This window comes from Vigna radiata, chromosome 5 (assembly GCF_000741045.1).
Source record: "Vigna radiata var. radiata cultivar VC1973A chromosome 5, Vradiata_ver6, whole genome shotgun sequence".
In the NCBI taxonomy this organism is placed as follows: Eukaryota; Viridiplantae; Streptophyta; class Magnoliopsida; order Fabales; family Fabaceae; genus Vigna; species Vigna radiata.
Window position 1 is genome coordinate 29611030 of NC_028355.1, and position 13699 is coordinate 29624728.

Here is a 13699-nt window from a genome sequence, read left to right on the forward strand (position 1 = left end):
ATTGTGGAAAATCAAAGAAACCTTTTGTATAAATTAAAACTTGTTTCAAAAGAGCGGCCTCCTTTGAAGGCAAATCACATAAAATGTTATTTTCATTTAAATATTTCGTGAAACTTTACGAAACCCATATTAAAATTAGCACCAAAAAAAAATCATTTGATAGGAATGAAGAAAAAGTCTTACAAATATGAAAAAAATTAAGAGTTTAGAATACTTTTCCATAATAAAATTGTCCCAGAAAACTGAACACGAGGAGTTGTGAAATTTCTTACACATAAAGGAACTAAATCATATTTTTGTGGTCTTGTCTTCCAATGACTAAATTGGAAGCTTTTCATACATTCATATACAACATTAATTATTTATTCTTAATACAAAATTACTTATCTAAAACGGAGGTCCCAGAAAGAATAAGGGACTTATTTTAGGGATGTTCATTCATGTCACACTATCTGCATCCAGGTATTCCTTAAACTATCTTAATAATATGATCTAATGTTTTTTAGTATTTCTTTTGCATTTTATTTAATTAAATTAAAATTTTAACAAGTAGTATCAAAGTTTTTATCACTTCTAGATTATTGGATATATAGAATTATATGGACTCGTCATTGTCGTCCTCTTCACCATCAATGATATCTTTGACAATGTGTTTGTCCTCCATAGTCATAGAACTTTCACTAAAAAGCCATGTGTCCATTTTCAATTTAAAAAAGATAATGATTATTTTATTATATATGCATATGTGTCTACAAGAAATACGACATCTTTAATCAAAGCCATGGCGTTTATCGGAGAGAATAAATACCTTTTCATTATCTTGACTGAAGATACAAAGTGCTTCACTTTGGTAAGTGTGTCACAAATGCTTGAAGAAAGCAGTTTAGTTTACTAGCCTTATCAAAAATTGTAGAAGAAAGTGGTTTATGTTGGGGGAGGGTACGACACACACATGGTAAGACATTGTCCGCTTTGGGCCAAGCTCTCACGGGTTTGCTTTTGGCACTACTCCAAAAGGCCTCTTACCATTGGAGATATCTATGTGTATATAAACCCTTGACCAGTCCTTCTTTCATTCAATGTGGGACTTTATTTGCACTCCAACAGTTTACTCAATTATAATAGCTATGTCAAATACTTCAATATGTATGCTCTTAGGGAAAAATGAATTAACGAATTAGGGCGAATGAAAAGGGGGATGTTAAGCAGTCAAGGATGTTAGGAGGGAATAGAGATATTTTGTTTCTTATTGAAGAGAGAAAACACTCTTTTATCTTTGGAGCTTTCGCCCTGGAAGGAGCTTAAGGGCTATTTGCTGATTTCCTATACAGTATTTCTGCATTGACGACTCTCAATCTCTACTAAAACCAAACCCAACATCTCCAAAAAAGATAGTACGGAAAAATGTATATGGTCCATTCAAGCAATTGAAGTATGAAAATAAAACACATAGTTTAGGTGCAAACCTGGAAATCCAAATCAACACACACTGAAGAACAAAATCACATCTTCCATATTGGTGTTATTTCACTGACAACTTCTATATGAACTCCAGAAGAGGATTGAATTGAGCAGTTTTTTTAAGCGCAGTAACCCATACAGCATCCTAGAGCACATGGAGATAGGCCAGGGCCTCAGGCAAGAACATAACTTGCAAGAAAAATAACCAGTCTGCTAGTTCTAGCTCTAAGAAAATAATTGTCTCACTTACTCCAAGCCTTCCAAGCAGTACCCAATCTACAGGACCAATACCAATAAATTCTTCATCTCTTCCTCCATTAAAAATAATATTAATTACAACAAGCCACCACAGATTTGGTTTAAAAGAACACTGAATTGTATGTTCCTGTATATAATCAAAGTATATAATATAAGAAACAATGGAATAGAATAAACAGTCAAGTTCAGTATATAACGTTATATTATCTGATTGCTTTCAGGACTCTCGGGTGTGAGTGTGGAAGTAGAAAAGAAAAGACCTTAATTCCAATATAGTAGTATTGGCATTTCTCATCTTTTCTCAGCGTCACTTGAATGAATCCTACTCCAGTGGATAAGTATAGCCTAATTGACTATTTAAAAAAGTAGCACCTGCAAATAGTTATCACAGTACTCAGTAGTTGCCAAAACTTGTAACCACAGAAGATCATGGCATAAACGAAGCTTCTATTAAAACAGTTGTTTTGTCAGTTCAAGAAAAAGGGGAATGAGTAGAATTAGATGCGATGCAATGCAATGTTTAGAATTGTCAGCATGCATATTCAACTACCTAAGAACTGACTTCATAGTCCAAAAGTTATTTTCACTGTAAAAAGTATATAGCACGGCAAACCAGTGCCCTCGTCTTATTATGAGTAGAGGGTTACAGTTAAACATTATAGGAAAACAACAAAGTTTTGTCAAAACAGAAAAACCTTTGTTACATTATAGAAAAACCTTTGTGAACTGTAAATTGATACAACACACTAAAAAGCATTCTCAGTTCAGACATAAATACATATATACATGCATGCATATATAAATGAATTGTTGGAGAGGCCGTAAACAAAGATCAAAGAAATATTTTACAGGTAAAATTATACGAGAAACAACTTTAACTAAGCTTCATACTCTTTTTTATACAAGTAATCAAATTTCTTTAATACGTAATCAAATCAATAAACAATAATATACACAAAATTATTGACAAAATTATAAACAATTAAACATGTATAGTCCCCACTGACCATTTAAAACATGCGCTGAGTATCACCAGTACTCCAACACCAATGAAATCCCTCAATTTCAACTATTCCAAGCACATTTCAGAATTTCACCTTCCTGGATTATCTCACTAAACCCTAAACAATATTTTATGATAAAATAAAAATCAGACAGAATAATTGATAATATATTCCCTAACCAAACACATTTTAAAATTTGACCAACTCTAACACTTACGTGGTCAGTACTGATCCATACAGTAGTTGAGGTTTGAGGCAATGATGATCAAGAATGCTGAAACGCACACATTAAGTAGTGTGTCGAGTGCGCTAATGATCTTTTTCTTAGACGTCATTACAACAGGTGCATCCAAGAATCTTTGGTTGAAAATGAAGTCAGCTCGGTTACACAATGATGACGCTGCACCAACAGAGAAGTAATGTTCGTAAAAGAAAGAAAAGAAGACAGTCAGTCAGCACCGACAATGACACAACCACTGCATTTCCCTATCCATGGTCAGTATTGTGGCTTTCATTTCTACAATATTATCATGTGATTGATCCCCTGCAAGAAATAGATGAACCTTATCTTTCATTGTAATCCAACTACAACCTGGATTTTTTTTTATTCCTTTAAAGTTTTTGGTCTTTCTTACTAAGTCACTGTCAATCTTTTCCCCAGAAGCACAATACATGTTAGATAATACCACATAAGGAGTTGCATTTTTAGGCTCCAGCTCAGTAATGTGTTCAGCTGCAAGCTTAGCAAGGTCGAGACGGAGGTAAGTATTGCTTGCACCAAGAATAGCCCCCCAAACACCAGAATGGGGCTTAAATGGCATTGAACGGATTAGATCAACAGCTTCATCAAGCAAACCTGCACGGCCAAGGAGATCAACAACGCAGGCATAATGATCAGCTTCTGGCTCAATTCCATAACGTGATTTCATGGAGTTAAATAAGTCCCATCCCTCTTCAACTAATCCTGCATGAGTACAGGCAGAAAGGACAGCAAGGAAAGTAACATGGTTGGCTTCATGACCTTCACTCTGCATTTTTCTATAGATACTGAGAGCCTCTTTGCCAAAACCATTTTGTCCAAACCCATTGATGATCGAGTTATAAGAGATGACATTTGGTTCAATGACGTCTAAGAAAATCCTGTGGGCATCAATCACATTCCCACACTTGGAGTAAAATGATATAAGAGAGTTTTGTACAGACAAATGATACTCTAGGTTCATTTTCAGAATACAGGTATGAATCTGTAGCCCTTCATTTAGCGCCACCAAAGCAGCTGAAGCTGCGAGGACACTACTAATAGTTAAAGGATTTGGCCTGCATTCCCAAATCATCCGAGCATACCAATGCAAAGCTTCCTCATACTCCTTATTATTTACAAACCCAGATATAATAGTCGTCCAAACAAAATCATCCTTCACTGGCAACATATTAAAAAGCTGTATGGCATTTCCAATTCTTCCACTTTTAGTAAACCCTGTGATCATGGCTGTCCAAGAGATCAAGTTTTTCTCTGGCATACTCTCGAAAACCCTATACGCAGCTTCCACTTCATTGTTATGAACGTATCCAGAAATTAAAGAATTCCAAGTAACTAAATCTTTGTCGGTCAATATACAAAATACTTTGTCTGCCATGTCTGTGCAACCAAACATGCAATACATAGTAATCATAGAGTTACTCAAAACACTTTCCAATTCAAATCCCAAGCGTGAAACCAACCCATGTATCTGCATGCCCTCTGGCATTCTACGATAATTTCCGCACGCTTTAAACATGATAGTCACTGTGGTGGAATTAACATCAACCAGACCTTCCCTCCTCATATCAGTAAACAAGGAAAAACCCTCTTGAAAGAAACCTTTCCCCATGTACCCATCTATCATTGCACTCCAAGAAACCACGTTCCTTTCAGGCATCCTGTCAAACAGCTCCCTGGCAGCTGCAACCCTCCCATCCCTGCACAAACCATCAACCATGGCACTCCAAGAAACCACATCCCTCTCAACCATGTTCTCAAAAACCTGCAACGCCTCATTCACTTCACCTGCCTTCAAATATCCATTTATCAACGCATTTGAGCAAGCAGGGTCCCGGAACTCATGTGGAGCCTGAAGGTACAGTTCCTCAGCCATGTGGAACTTCCCTGCCTTCACAAAACCCGTGATCATGGCAGCATATGAGACCAAGTTGCGTTCAGACAACACTGAAAACAGCTCATAAGCTTTGGTCACGTTGCAACCATTGCGAATGTAAGCCGAGATCATTGCGTTATATGAGACCGTAGTTCGTTGAGGCATTTGATCGAACACTTTGCGGGCATTTTCTATTTGGCTATTTTGGGCGTAGACAGTGAGCATGGCAGTCCAAGAAGCAGTGTTCTTCACGGCCATCCTGTGGAATACCAATTCTGCCTCATTAACGTTGCCATTTCTTCCATTCTCTGCGATCTGTTTGTTGCACTGAATCAAAAGTTTGCTGTCTCTAACACCTCTATTTATAGAGTCACTAGGTTTCGGATTATGCTTGAATTGAAATTGCTTCAACTTAGTAATTCGTTGTTGTAAACTTCTGAAGTTCTGCTTCATATTCTACGGCAAATTCGGGGAAGATAGATAATTAAGAGAAAGTTGAAACATGAACGTTAAACATACTCCTTGCAGTTAATACACAAATTAACAAAATAGTTAATTCAATTAAATTTTAAGAACATTATATGTATACAAAATATGAATAAATCATAATATTTAATAGAAAAAAAAATAGGTATACTTTTTAAGAAAAAAATCTAAAATGTGTCTTAAAATAAAAACTAACATGAGTAAGTTTTTATAAGAAAAATAATTGTTACTGAACTTTTCAGAAATTAACATGTTCATGAAACAGATAAAACTTTCTTCACACATAAATAACTTATGATGTACTTTTTCAGAAATTAACATGTTCATGAAACAGATAAAACTTTCTTACCCTTTTAAGCTGGGGTTAGGGTAGGATGATTTTACAGGTTTCGATAAGTTTATTTGGTATCCACATAACTGGGTTTTTCCCTTAGCTTGAAATTTTGGATGAGAAATGTTGGATAAGTGAGCATTTCTTGTTCAAAACCTATGTACTAAGAAACTGTTAATTAAACCTTTTATATTAGGCTATGTGTTAAGATCTTACAATTTTGGATGAGAAATGTTGGATAAGTGAGCATTTTTTGTTCAAAACCTATGTACTAAGAAACTGTTAATTAAACCTTTTATATTAGGCTATGTGTTAAGATCTTACAAGATTAGGCTAGTGTGCATTCCTGCTGTTTTTATGTTATCTCAGTTGATGTTTTTTGTGGCTTTTATATAGGATTTGAAACATGGCAGATTCAAAACCAGGATTGAGGAAGCCCGTGTCTTCGTCCAGGAACGAGTGGGCACACTTTAACCGTGAAGGTGGTCAACTCCCCACGAGTTGTGCAAAATTACTTCTTTGGCGTTGCTGGAGGAAAATTAATAGAAAGAATTCGTTAGGATTTGGAGAAATCGGAAATCAGTGAGGAGGGTAATGGTCCACCCAGAATTTTGGTGAAGGAGGTGGTGCTGTGAATATGGAGAACCCTGGTACCGGAAAAAGAAAAAAGATCCACGTGGATTTAATGATTTTAAAATATAAAAAAAAAAATTACAAGTCAGCTCAAATTAACGCCGTCTACTACCACTTAACGGATGAGATACAATGTGTTCATATTTTCAAAAATTGTGACTAAATTGAGACTCTTGTAAACTAGATGACCAAAATGAGATTAGTTAACAAATAAGAGGATCAATAGAGGTATTAAACCTAAAATATTTTGCATGGAACTAGCTCCGACAAGAAGATCCAAAAGAATAATAAATTTGGTTTTTTTTAATTAACAAAAATTAAAACTAACAGATAGTACTTGCAGTGTTTTAATCTTTTTACTTAAACACAAAGTTCACATCTTCTAAAAGTTTCTAAAAAAACTCTAAGGTATATTATAACATTAAATCAAAACCCTGCAACAAATTGCACAATAGCCTTTAAAAAAAAAAAAACAGTTTTTTGTGTGGATATTCTCTAAGTGAAAAGAAAAAATATATAGATATGTACTAAAGAGCTAAACATAACACCTTAAAAGATACTATCACGATAAAATATCCTTTTATATTCGATTTCGTGTTTCAACCATTAGATACTTCTTATGATGTAGAGGTATATTTTGGGAGCACCACACACCATCTTCATTGCATGAGTATAGCATAAATGTGTCTTCCATTATTCTCATTTAATAGTGAACCTTCAGTTTGGCTAATACTGGTAACATAACAGCAGAGGAGAAGAAATATAACTTGTTAATCTGCAAAATAGAGATAGTTAGTAGAAAATAGAGATAGTTAGTACATCATTTTTTAAATGACATAACTTTTGCACTTAGGTCCCTGCTTGTAATGTGATTTATTGTTCCTCATTCCTGGTGTACTTTAAGTAGTATAATATGCATGTGTATGAAACTACTCGCTCTGCCTATAATATTTAGTGCATAGATTTTAAGCATATTATAGGGTTAGACACCAATCAAAATGAGTGAATTTGGCTTTTAGGTATTTACCAGTTAACCACCCTCAAGTTTTAAGCGGAAGTAGAGCAAAAATCTCATAATCATCTATCAGCTCATTCCTAAAGATAACCTTATTTCTTTATCCCATAGAACCCACACAAATACCATCCACATGCAGGTTCATATTTTATTTTGTTTACTATTCAATTCCATAAGATCAAACGGTCTAAAGTGATGTTATGGATCATTGTGACTAACACTAGTATTTCCTACCTATCTATGGCATTGGTTCCACACACTCCAAGCTATTTTACATGAGAAGAACAAATGATTACTACTTTCATCTGCATTGCCACACATAACACACAAATTGGAGCCTCTCAATATACCTCTCCTACTCAAATTGTCATTAGTTGTTATTCTGTTAATAAGGACTCTCCATGCAAAGTGTTGAGTTGAGGGTAGAGCTTTGACTTCCAAAGGATAACAATAAGCAGATCTGATCTTGTAGCTATCACCCTCTTCATCTTTCCATAACAATGTGTCATCCCTATCCTTACAGATTAATGTGTGTAAGATCATTGTTGAATTTATATAATTAAGGTAATTCTCATTTAAACTATTCCCTTCTCCACTTCATATCCCAAACCTAACTATGGTTGACCCATTGACCAAACTCATCAATTGTCCATTCTTATCGATGGAATTTGCTTATAGTATTGGATAGATAACACCTAAAGGTTATTCCAATATCCATCTATATTCCCAAAAGTTAATTTTATTCCCCTTACAACACATAAGGGTTGACACCTATAATTCAAGTTTTTCCATCCTCCATATTTTGATTCTAGAATTACTTTCCAAAGTCCTTCCTCTCCCTTTGCTAATCTCCAACTCCATTTCCCTAATAATGCAATGTAAACATCTTCAAATCTTTAATACCTAGTCCTTTTTCCTCTTTTGGCTTACACATGTTATCCCATTTTACCCACACCATCTTTCTCCCTTCACTAAAATCGCAACCAGAATCGCGACGAGACGACGAATAAAAAAAAATGTTTGAAAAAGAGATTTAGAGACGCCACCATAGTTTATTTTGGAAAACTATAGAAAAACCATAAAGAAAAACATGGTATGCAATAACCAAATTCTAGATTCGGGACGTAAATGACACTTTAAAGAAAAAATATATATTTTTTAGTTTTTTTAAGCCCAACAAGGATTGACCTTACTCGTAGGTATTCTCATTCGGAATAAGAAATCAGGATTACATAGTTCAAAAACCTATTTGGATAATTGTTTGAGAAAATATTTGGAAATTTGTTTTGGAATGATCATGGACAATTTTGGATTTTTGGAAACTGAACCTGACAAGGACCGACCTTGCTCTTACATATCTCCACTCTTGATGGAGAATCAATGATCATGTAGTTTTGCTGAAAGATTGTTTTTTTTTTAAATGTGGATATTTTTTGTTTTTTGAAGATTTTATATTTTTTTAGTATTTTTGACATGGTTGAGAAAAAGAAAGTAATGAGTATTAGGCTGACATGGACGGTCACACGAATACTCATACCTTTGAAATGATATTTAATTATTTTTAAAAGAGAACGAAAAGTATTAAGTACTAGGACAATGCAGATGACCACTCGAGTGTTCATATCATTAAAGCATTATTTTTGTTATTTTTATTTATTTCGAAAAAAGGAAAAAAGAAAGTAATGAACACTAGGACGGTAGGAAAGATCACACAAGTGCTTATACCTTTAAAACATTATATTTATTATTTTTATTTATTTAATGAAAGAAAGATACTAGGACGGACAATCACACAAGTGTTTATATCATTTTTAGTATTTCCTTATTTTTATTTTTTACTTTATATTTTTTCTTTTCTATCTTTTGTTTTTTGTAATTTTATTTATATATGAGCAATATTTTCATAAATGTCCAAAATAAAATTATAAAAATAATTGTATTTATAAAATAACAATAATAATACTATTTACATACGCACCTTTTTTAAAGAAAAATCTAAATTAGAAAATAAATCAATGTTGCATTTAGTTATTAAAAGATATTAAGTGTCAAAAATAAATTTAAAACTATTTCTATAATATAGTAACTTTACCACTTTTTTATTTTATATTTTATATTTAATTTTATCTTTTATTTTATAATTCTTATTTATTTTCATAACAGAATAATGATATATATATATATATATATATATATATATATATATATATATATATATATATATATATATGTAAAGGTAACCTAACAAAAGAAAACAAAACCAAAATAAAAATAAAAGTGAGCACGATGATCTAGTTAACAAAGGGAAAAGCAGAAAGACAAACAAAACAGAGGTGCCAGTGGTATCCAGGATAAGTTTAAGTGGAAAGAAAATAAAAACAAAGAAAAATGAGTGATATTATGTGAATAATGAGGGCTTCTAAACTCGCATTTAGGTGAGGCGAGCGTGAATAAGGAGTGAAAAAGTGAAACAGCACTGAAATCAGCCATACCTAACTCAAATATTCATGCACAAGTATGGTCATGGATAAGGCTAATATAAGCTACAGACACTTACCTACAATGAACGGTCAGCCTTCTTCCTCTACCGTGAGCTTGTTTGATTCTTTCCGATCAGGGGAAGTCCCGAGTGCTGCCTAGGCCGCGGTAGCGAAGTGTGACCCATGACCGTCCAAATGTTCCCCTCTCTGCTTTTTGGAAGATTAGGGTGAGAAGAAAAAAGGACAAACCCTCTGTACTGCCCCCAAACAAATTCTCTCAACCGTTTTTCTCTGCAACCCCAGGCCGCTCCCAGCAAAAGGAACGAAATCAGAATGCGCGAAAAAACTTCCCTGTTGTTTGTCGCATTCGTACAGGCCCTTTTTTTCTTTTTTCTTTTTTTAAATCTTATATACTTAAAAGTATTTTCTCCTCCTTTTTTGAATTTAAAATATAAGAAATAAATAAAAAAGAAAAACAATGCTAATAAATAAACAAAGACACAATAAAATAAAATGAAAATAAAAGAGTAAAAATAAAGATGAAAGATAATAATAATAATAATAATAAATAAGCAAAGGAAAAAAAAAAAAAAACTCTTTCCTTAAAAGATAATAATAAATTTATGCAGTTTATTTTTACACTTTTATTATTTTATTTTATTGTCTCTTTATTTATCTATTAGAACAAAAGTGGATATTGAACAAAAGATAATAATAAATTTATTCATCGTTTCTACATATATTGCTAACATATTTTCTTCTACTCTCACTCTCCTTGCCTAAGACCTTTTAATGGAATAAATTCTTTTGTTGGGCTACCAATTACAAGAATTGAAATTGTGGCAGATTCCAAGCACTCTTTTATCCAATTAATCCATTTGTTACTAAAACCCATTATTTCCATCATGTAGTACAAAAATTTCCAAGTAATAGAGTCTCCTAGACAACCTTGAATATTATGCATTTTTTTTCTTTTTTTTTTCTTTTCATTTCATTTATGGTCTCATTTGCAACCACCACACTTTCAAGAAAACCTCTTCTTTCTAGAAAAGCAAACTAAGAATTATATATAAACTCATGTAAGACCCTTTTAGTCTTAGAGATTGAGTTTCTACACCTTACTAAGCATATAGACCTATATTTTTGTAAATTTTGTGGGTTATCTCGTTTTTGTATAAGGCTTAAGAAAGATGCATTTCATCTCATTGACCTTTTTCATACAAATGGAATTCATTAACCACCTTTAAGATGTCCTCTTTAATAGTATCCTAAAACTTCTTAATAAAATTAAAATTAAAACTATCTTACCCGAACTTACTATCCTCACAATCTCATATTGTCAACCTAACTTCTTTTTCAGTAAACTCTTTCGTTAATGATAACTTAATCGTAAAATGATTGTGAGACAAATAATTTGAAAGAAAATGATTCTATTATTGAATGGAGAACTTTAGGCTATTAAATAGCCAATATATCAAAAGGCAAAATCGAAAGAAGTTACTCTTAAACTCTTAATTGATAGAGAAAGAATCCTAAATAAACCAGGAATTTATTTGACTAATTCCTAAAAAATACTTCCTTAAACCAAATTCTTTTAATATAAAGAAGTTAGTTTACATGGCTCTCTTTACAGACTCCAAGCATTGTATGCAACTTTAGAAAAACATCCAGTTTGAGAGGCTTTGTCATCACATCAGCAATATGTTCTGAAGTTACAATGGATAAGTTCTATCACTCATGCCTGTATAAGCTCCCGAAGAAAGTGAAAACAAACATCTATATGCTTGCTAGCTACGTCCATGCATTACTAAGTTTCTTGATAGTTTAATAGTAGAACTATTGTCGCATTGAATAGTTATGGACTCTTGGTTAGTTTGATCAAGTGTCATGAGCAGCCTCTTTAGCCAAATAGCTTGATAGGGACATGATGCCATTGTGATGAATTATGCCTCTGTGATTGAATAACTAACAAATGGTTGTTTCTTTGAACACCATGATACAACTCTAGATCTAAAAAGAAAGACATTTCCAGTTGTACTTTTTCTATCATCCACATCCCTAGCATAGTCACTATCAATATATGCTATGAGTTTATCAGTTCCTCCCTTCTTGTAAAAGATTCCAAATTCAATAGTTCCTTATATATATACCTTAGTACCCTCTTTGCTAGTTGTAAATGGAGTTGAGTGGGATTCTCAATATACCTGCTCAAAAGACTTACAACAAACATGAAATCTAGACGAGTCAAAGTGAGATACATAAGACACCCCACAATTTGCATGTAGCAAGTTTTATCCACTTGTTGTCCTCCTTCATCTTTACAAATCTTAAAACTAGGAACTATAAGAGTTTGAATTGAGTTGCTTTGATTCATTTTAAAACGTTGCAACATCTCCTTAGCATATTTATTTTGATAGATAAAGACTCCTCTTGATATTTGCAAGATTTCAAAACATAAAAAATACTTCATTTTTTCAAGATCAGTCATGTCAAACTCAAGCATCATTGAGTTCTTAAACTCATAAAACATCAACTCGTCATTTCCTGTAAATAGAAGATCATCAACATATAAGTTTAAAATGAGCATGCTATCCTTTTTGTTTTGTTTAACAAAAAGAGTATGCTCATATCACATTTTTTGAAACCTTCCTTAACAAAATATGCTTCAATGCAGTTATTCAAAGCACACAGAGCTTGTTTAAGCCTATCAAGAGCTTTCTTTAATTTGTACACCTTTTCTTTTTTCCCTTTTTGCACATAACCACGGGGTTGCTCCACAAAGACATCTTCAACTAATTTTCCATGTAAAAAGGTAGACGTCACATCTAGTTGTTGTATCGCCCACCCTTTTTGTACTATGAATGCAATTACCAACCACACAGTCTCCATACAAGCTACCCGAGCAAAAACTCCTATGTAATTCATACCGTACTACCGTGCATATCCTTTCATTACCAGCCTTGCTTTAAACTTGTCAACTTCTCCCTTTTCATTGAGTTTGGTCTTGTAAACCCAATTTACTCCAACAACTTTTCTACCAATGCAACTTCTTTCAAATCATCACCATTGCGTTTCATTTTATTACAAATGACAAGAACATGAGCAAGGTACTCAATCACTGATTCTCCTTCCTTCATGTGAGTAGTTTCAAACTCCTTCTGCAAGACTTAGAGATGAGCACGCTTTACTAGGGTTGTTCCTCCATATTTCTTCTTCATGGAGTCCCAAATACTCTTTGATGTATCTTTGTTTATTATAGTGTCCAAAATTGAATGATCTAAAGCATGAAAGAGATAGTTCTTAGCTTTAAGATCCTTCAATTTTTTCTCTTCATAAGTTTTCTTTTGTGCCTCAGACAGAGTGACACCTTTTGCTGCTCTAGAAACTTCATTTTCCACAACAATCCAGTACTCCTTTAATCGAAGAAAATTCTCCATAAGCATCGCCCAATAACTATAGTGGCCATCAAATCTTGACATTATTGGTTGCACAAAAGTACTTGTTGTAGCCATTATTGTTGTTTAAATTCGAGAAGACTACGTTTTCTTTCGAGTTCCTTGCGAGGTTCTGCCAAATGATAACTTAACCGTAAAATGATTGTGTGAGAGAAATAATTTGAAAGAAAATTGTTATATTATTGAATGGAGACCATCGTCGGATATCCCATTGTTTATTAACAAAATCATCAAATCCATTGTGTTTCAGCCACAAATCCAATGTTATGAAAGGTTTGGGTTCTAAGTCTATTTGTACTAATTTTCATAATCAAACACAATGGTCTTAAGGATACAACATACTATTTAGAAAATCTATGATATTGGCGAACTCAAATATAAGCTCCATTATTATTATTATTATTATTATTATTATTATTATTATTATTATTATTATTATTA

The 13699-nt window shown here is 33.1% G+C and overlaps 1 protein-coding gene and 1 long non-coding RNA gene across 7 annotated transcripts; both read right to left on the reverse strand.

The window, feature by feature from the left end:
• Nucleotides 1-223: 223 nt before the first annotated feature.
• Nucleotides 224-6535, reverse strand: LOC106761792 (pentatricopeptide repeat-containing protein At1g53600, mitochondrial). 6 transcript variants are annotated; one of them, XM_022781340.1, is made up of 5 exons: nucleotides 5694-6535; nucleotides 2941-5314; nucleotides 2727-2840; nucleotides 1980-2091; nucleotides 224-1846 (listed from the first exon to the last, which is right to left on the reverse strand). In XM_022781340.1, exon 2 carries the CDS (start codon nucleotides 5309-5311, stop codon nucleotides 3176-3178), a length of 2136 nt encoding a protein of 711 aa, XP_022637061.1. In that variant the 5' UTR covers nucleotides 5312-5314; nucleotides 5694-6535; the 3' UTR covers nucleotides 224-1846; nucleotides 1980-2091; nucleotides 2727-2840; nucleotides 2941-3175. The 6 variants fall into 6 exon arrangements, with proteins under 6 accessions (XP_022637061.1, XP_022637065.1, XP_022637063.1 ...); XM_022781344.1 differs by lacking the exon at nucleotides 5694-6535 and having other exon boundaries at nucleotides 2941-3123; nucleotides 3410-5383; XM_022781342.1 differs by lacking the exon at nucleotides 5694-6535 and having other exon boundaries at nucleotides 224-1606; nucleotides 1712-1846; nucleotides 2941-5383.
• Nucleotides 6536-6804: 269 nt separating this feature from the next.
• On the reverse strand, nucleotides 6805-10208 carry LOC111241704. The gene is made up of 2 exons (XR_002667983.1): nucleotides 9881-10208; nucleotides 6805-7083 (listed from the first exon to the last, which is right to left on the reverse strand). It is a non-coding gene; the product is annotated as an uncharacterized LOC111241704 (long non-coding RNA).
• Nucleotides 10209-13699: the final 3491 nt, after the last annotated feature.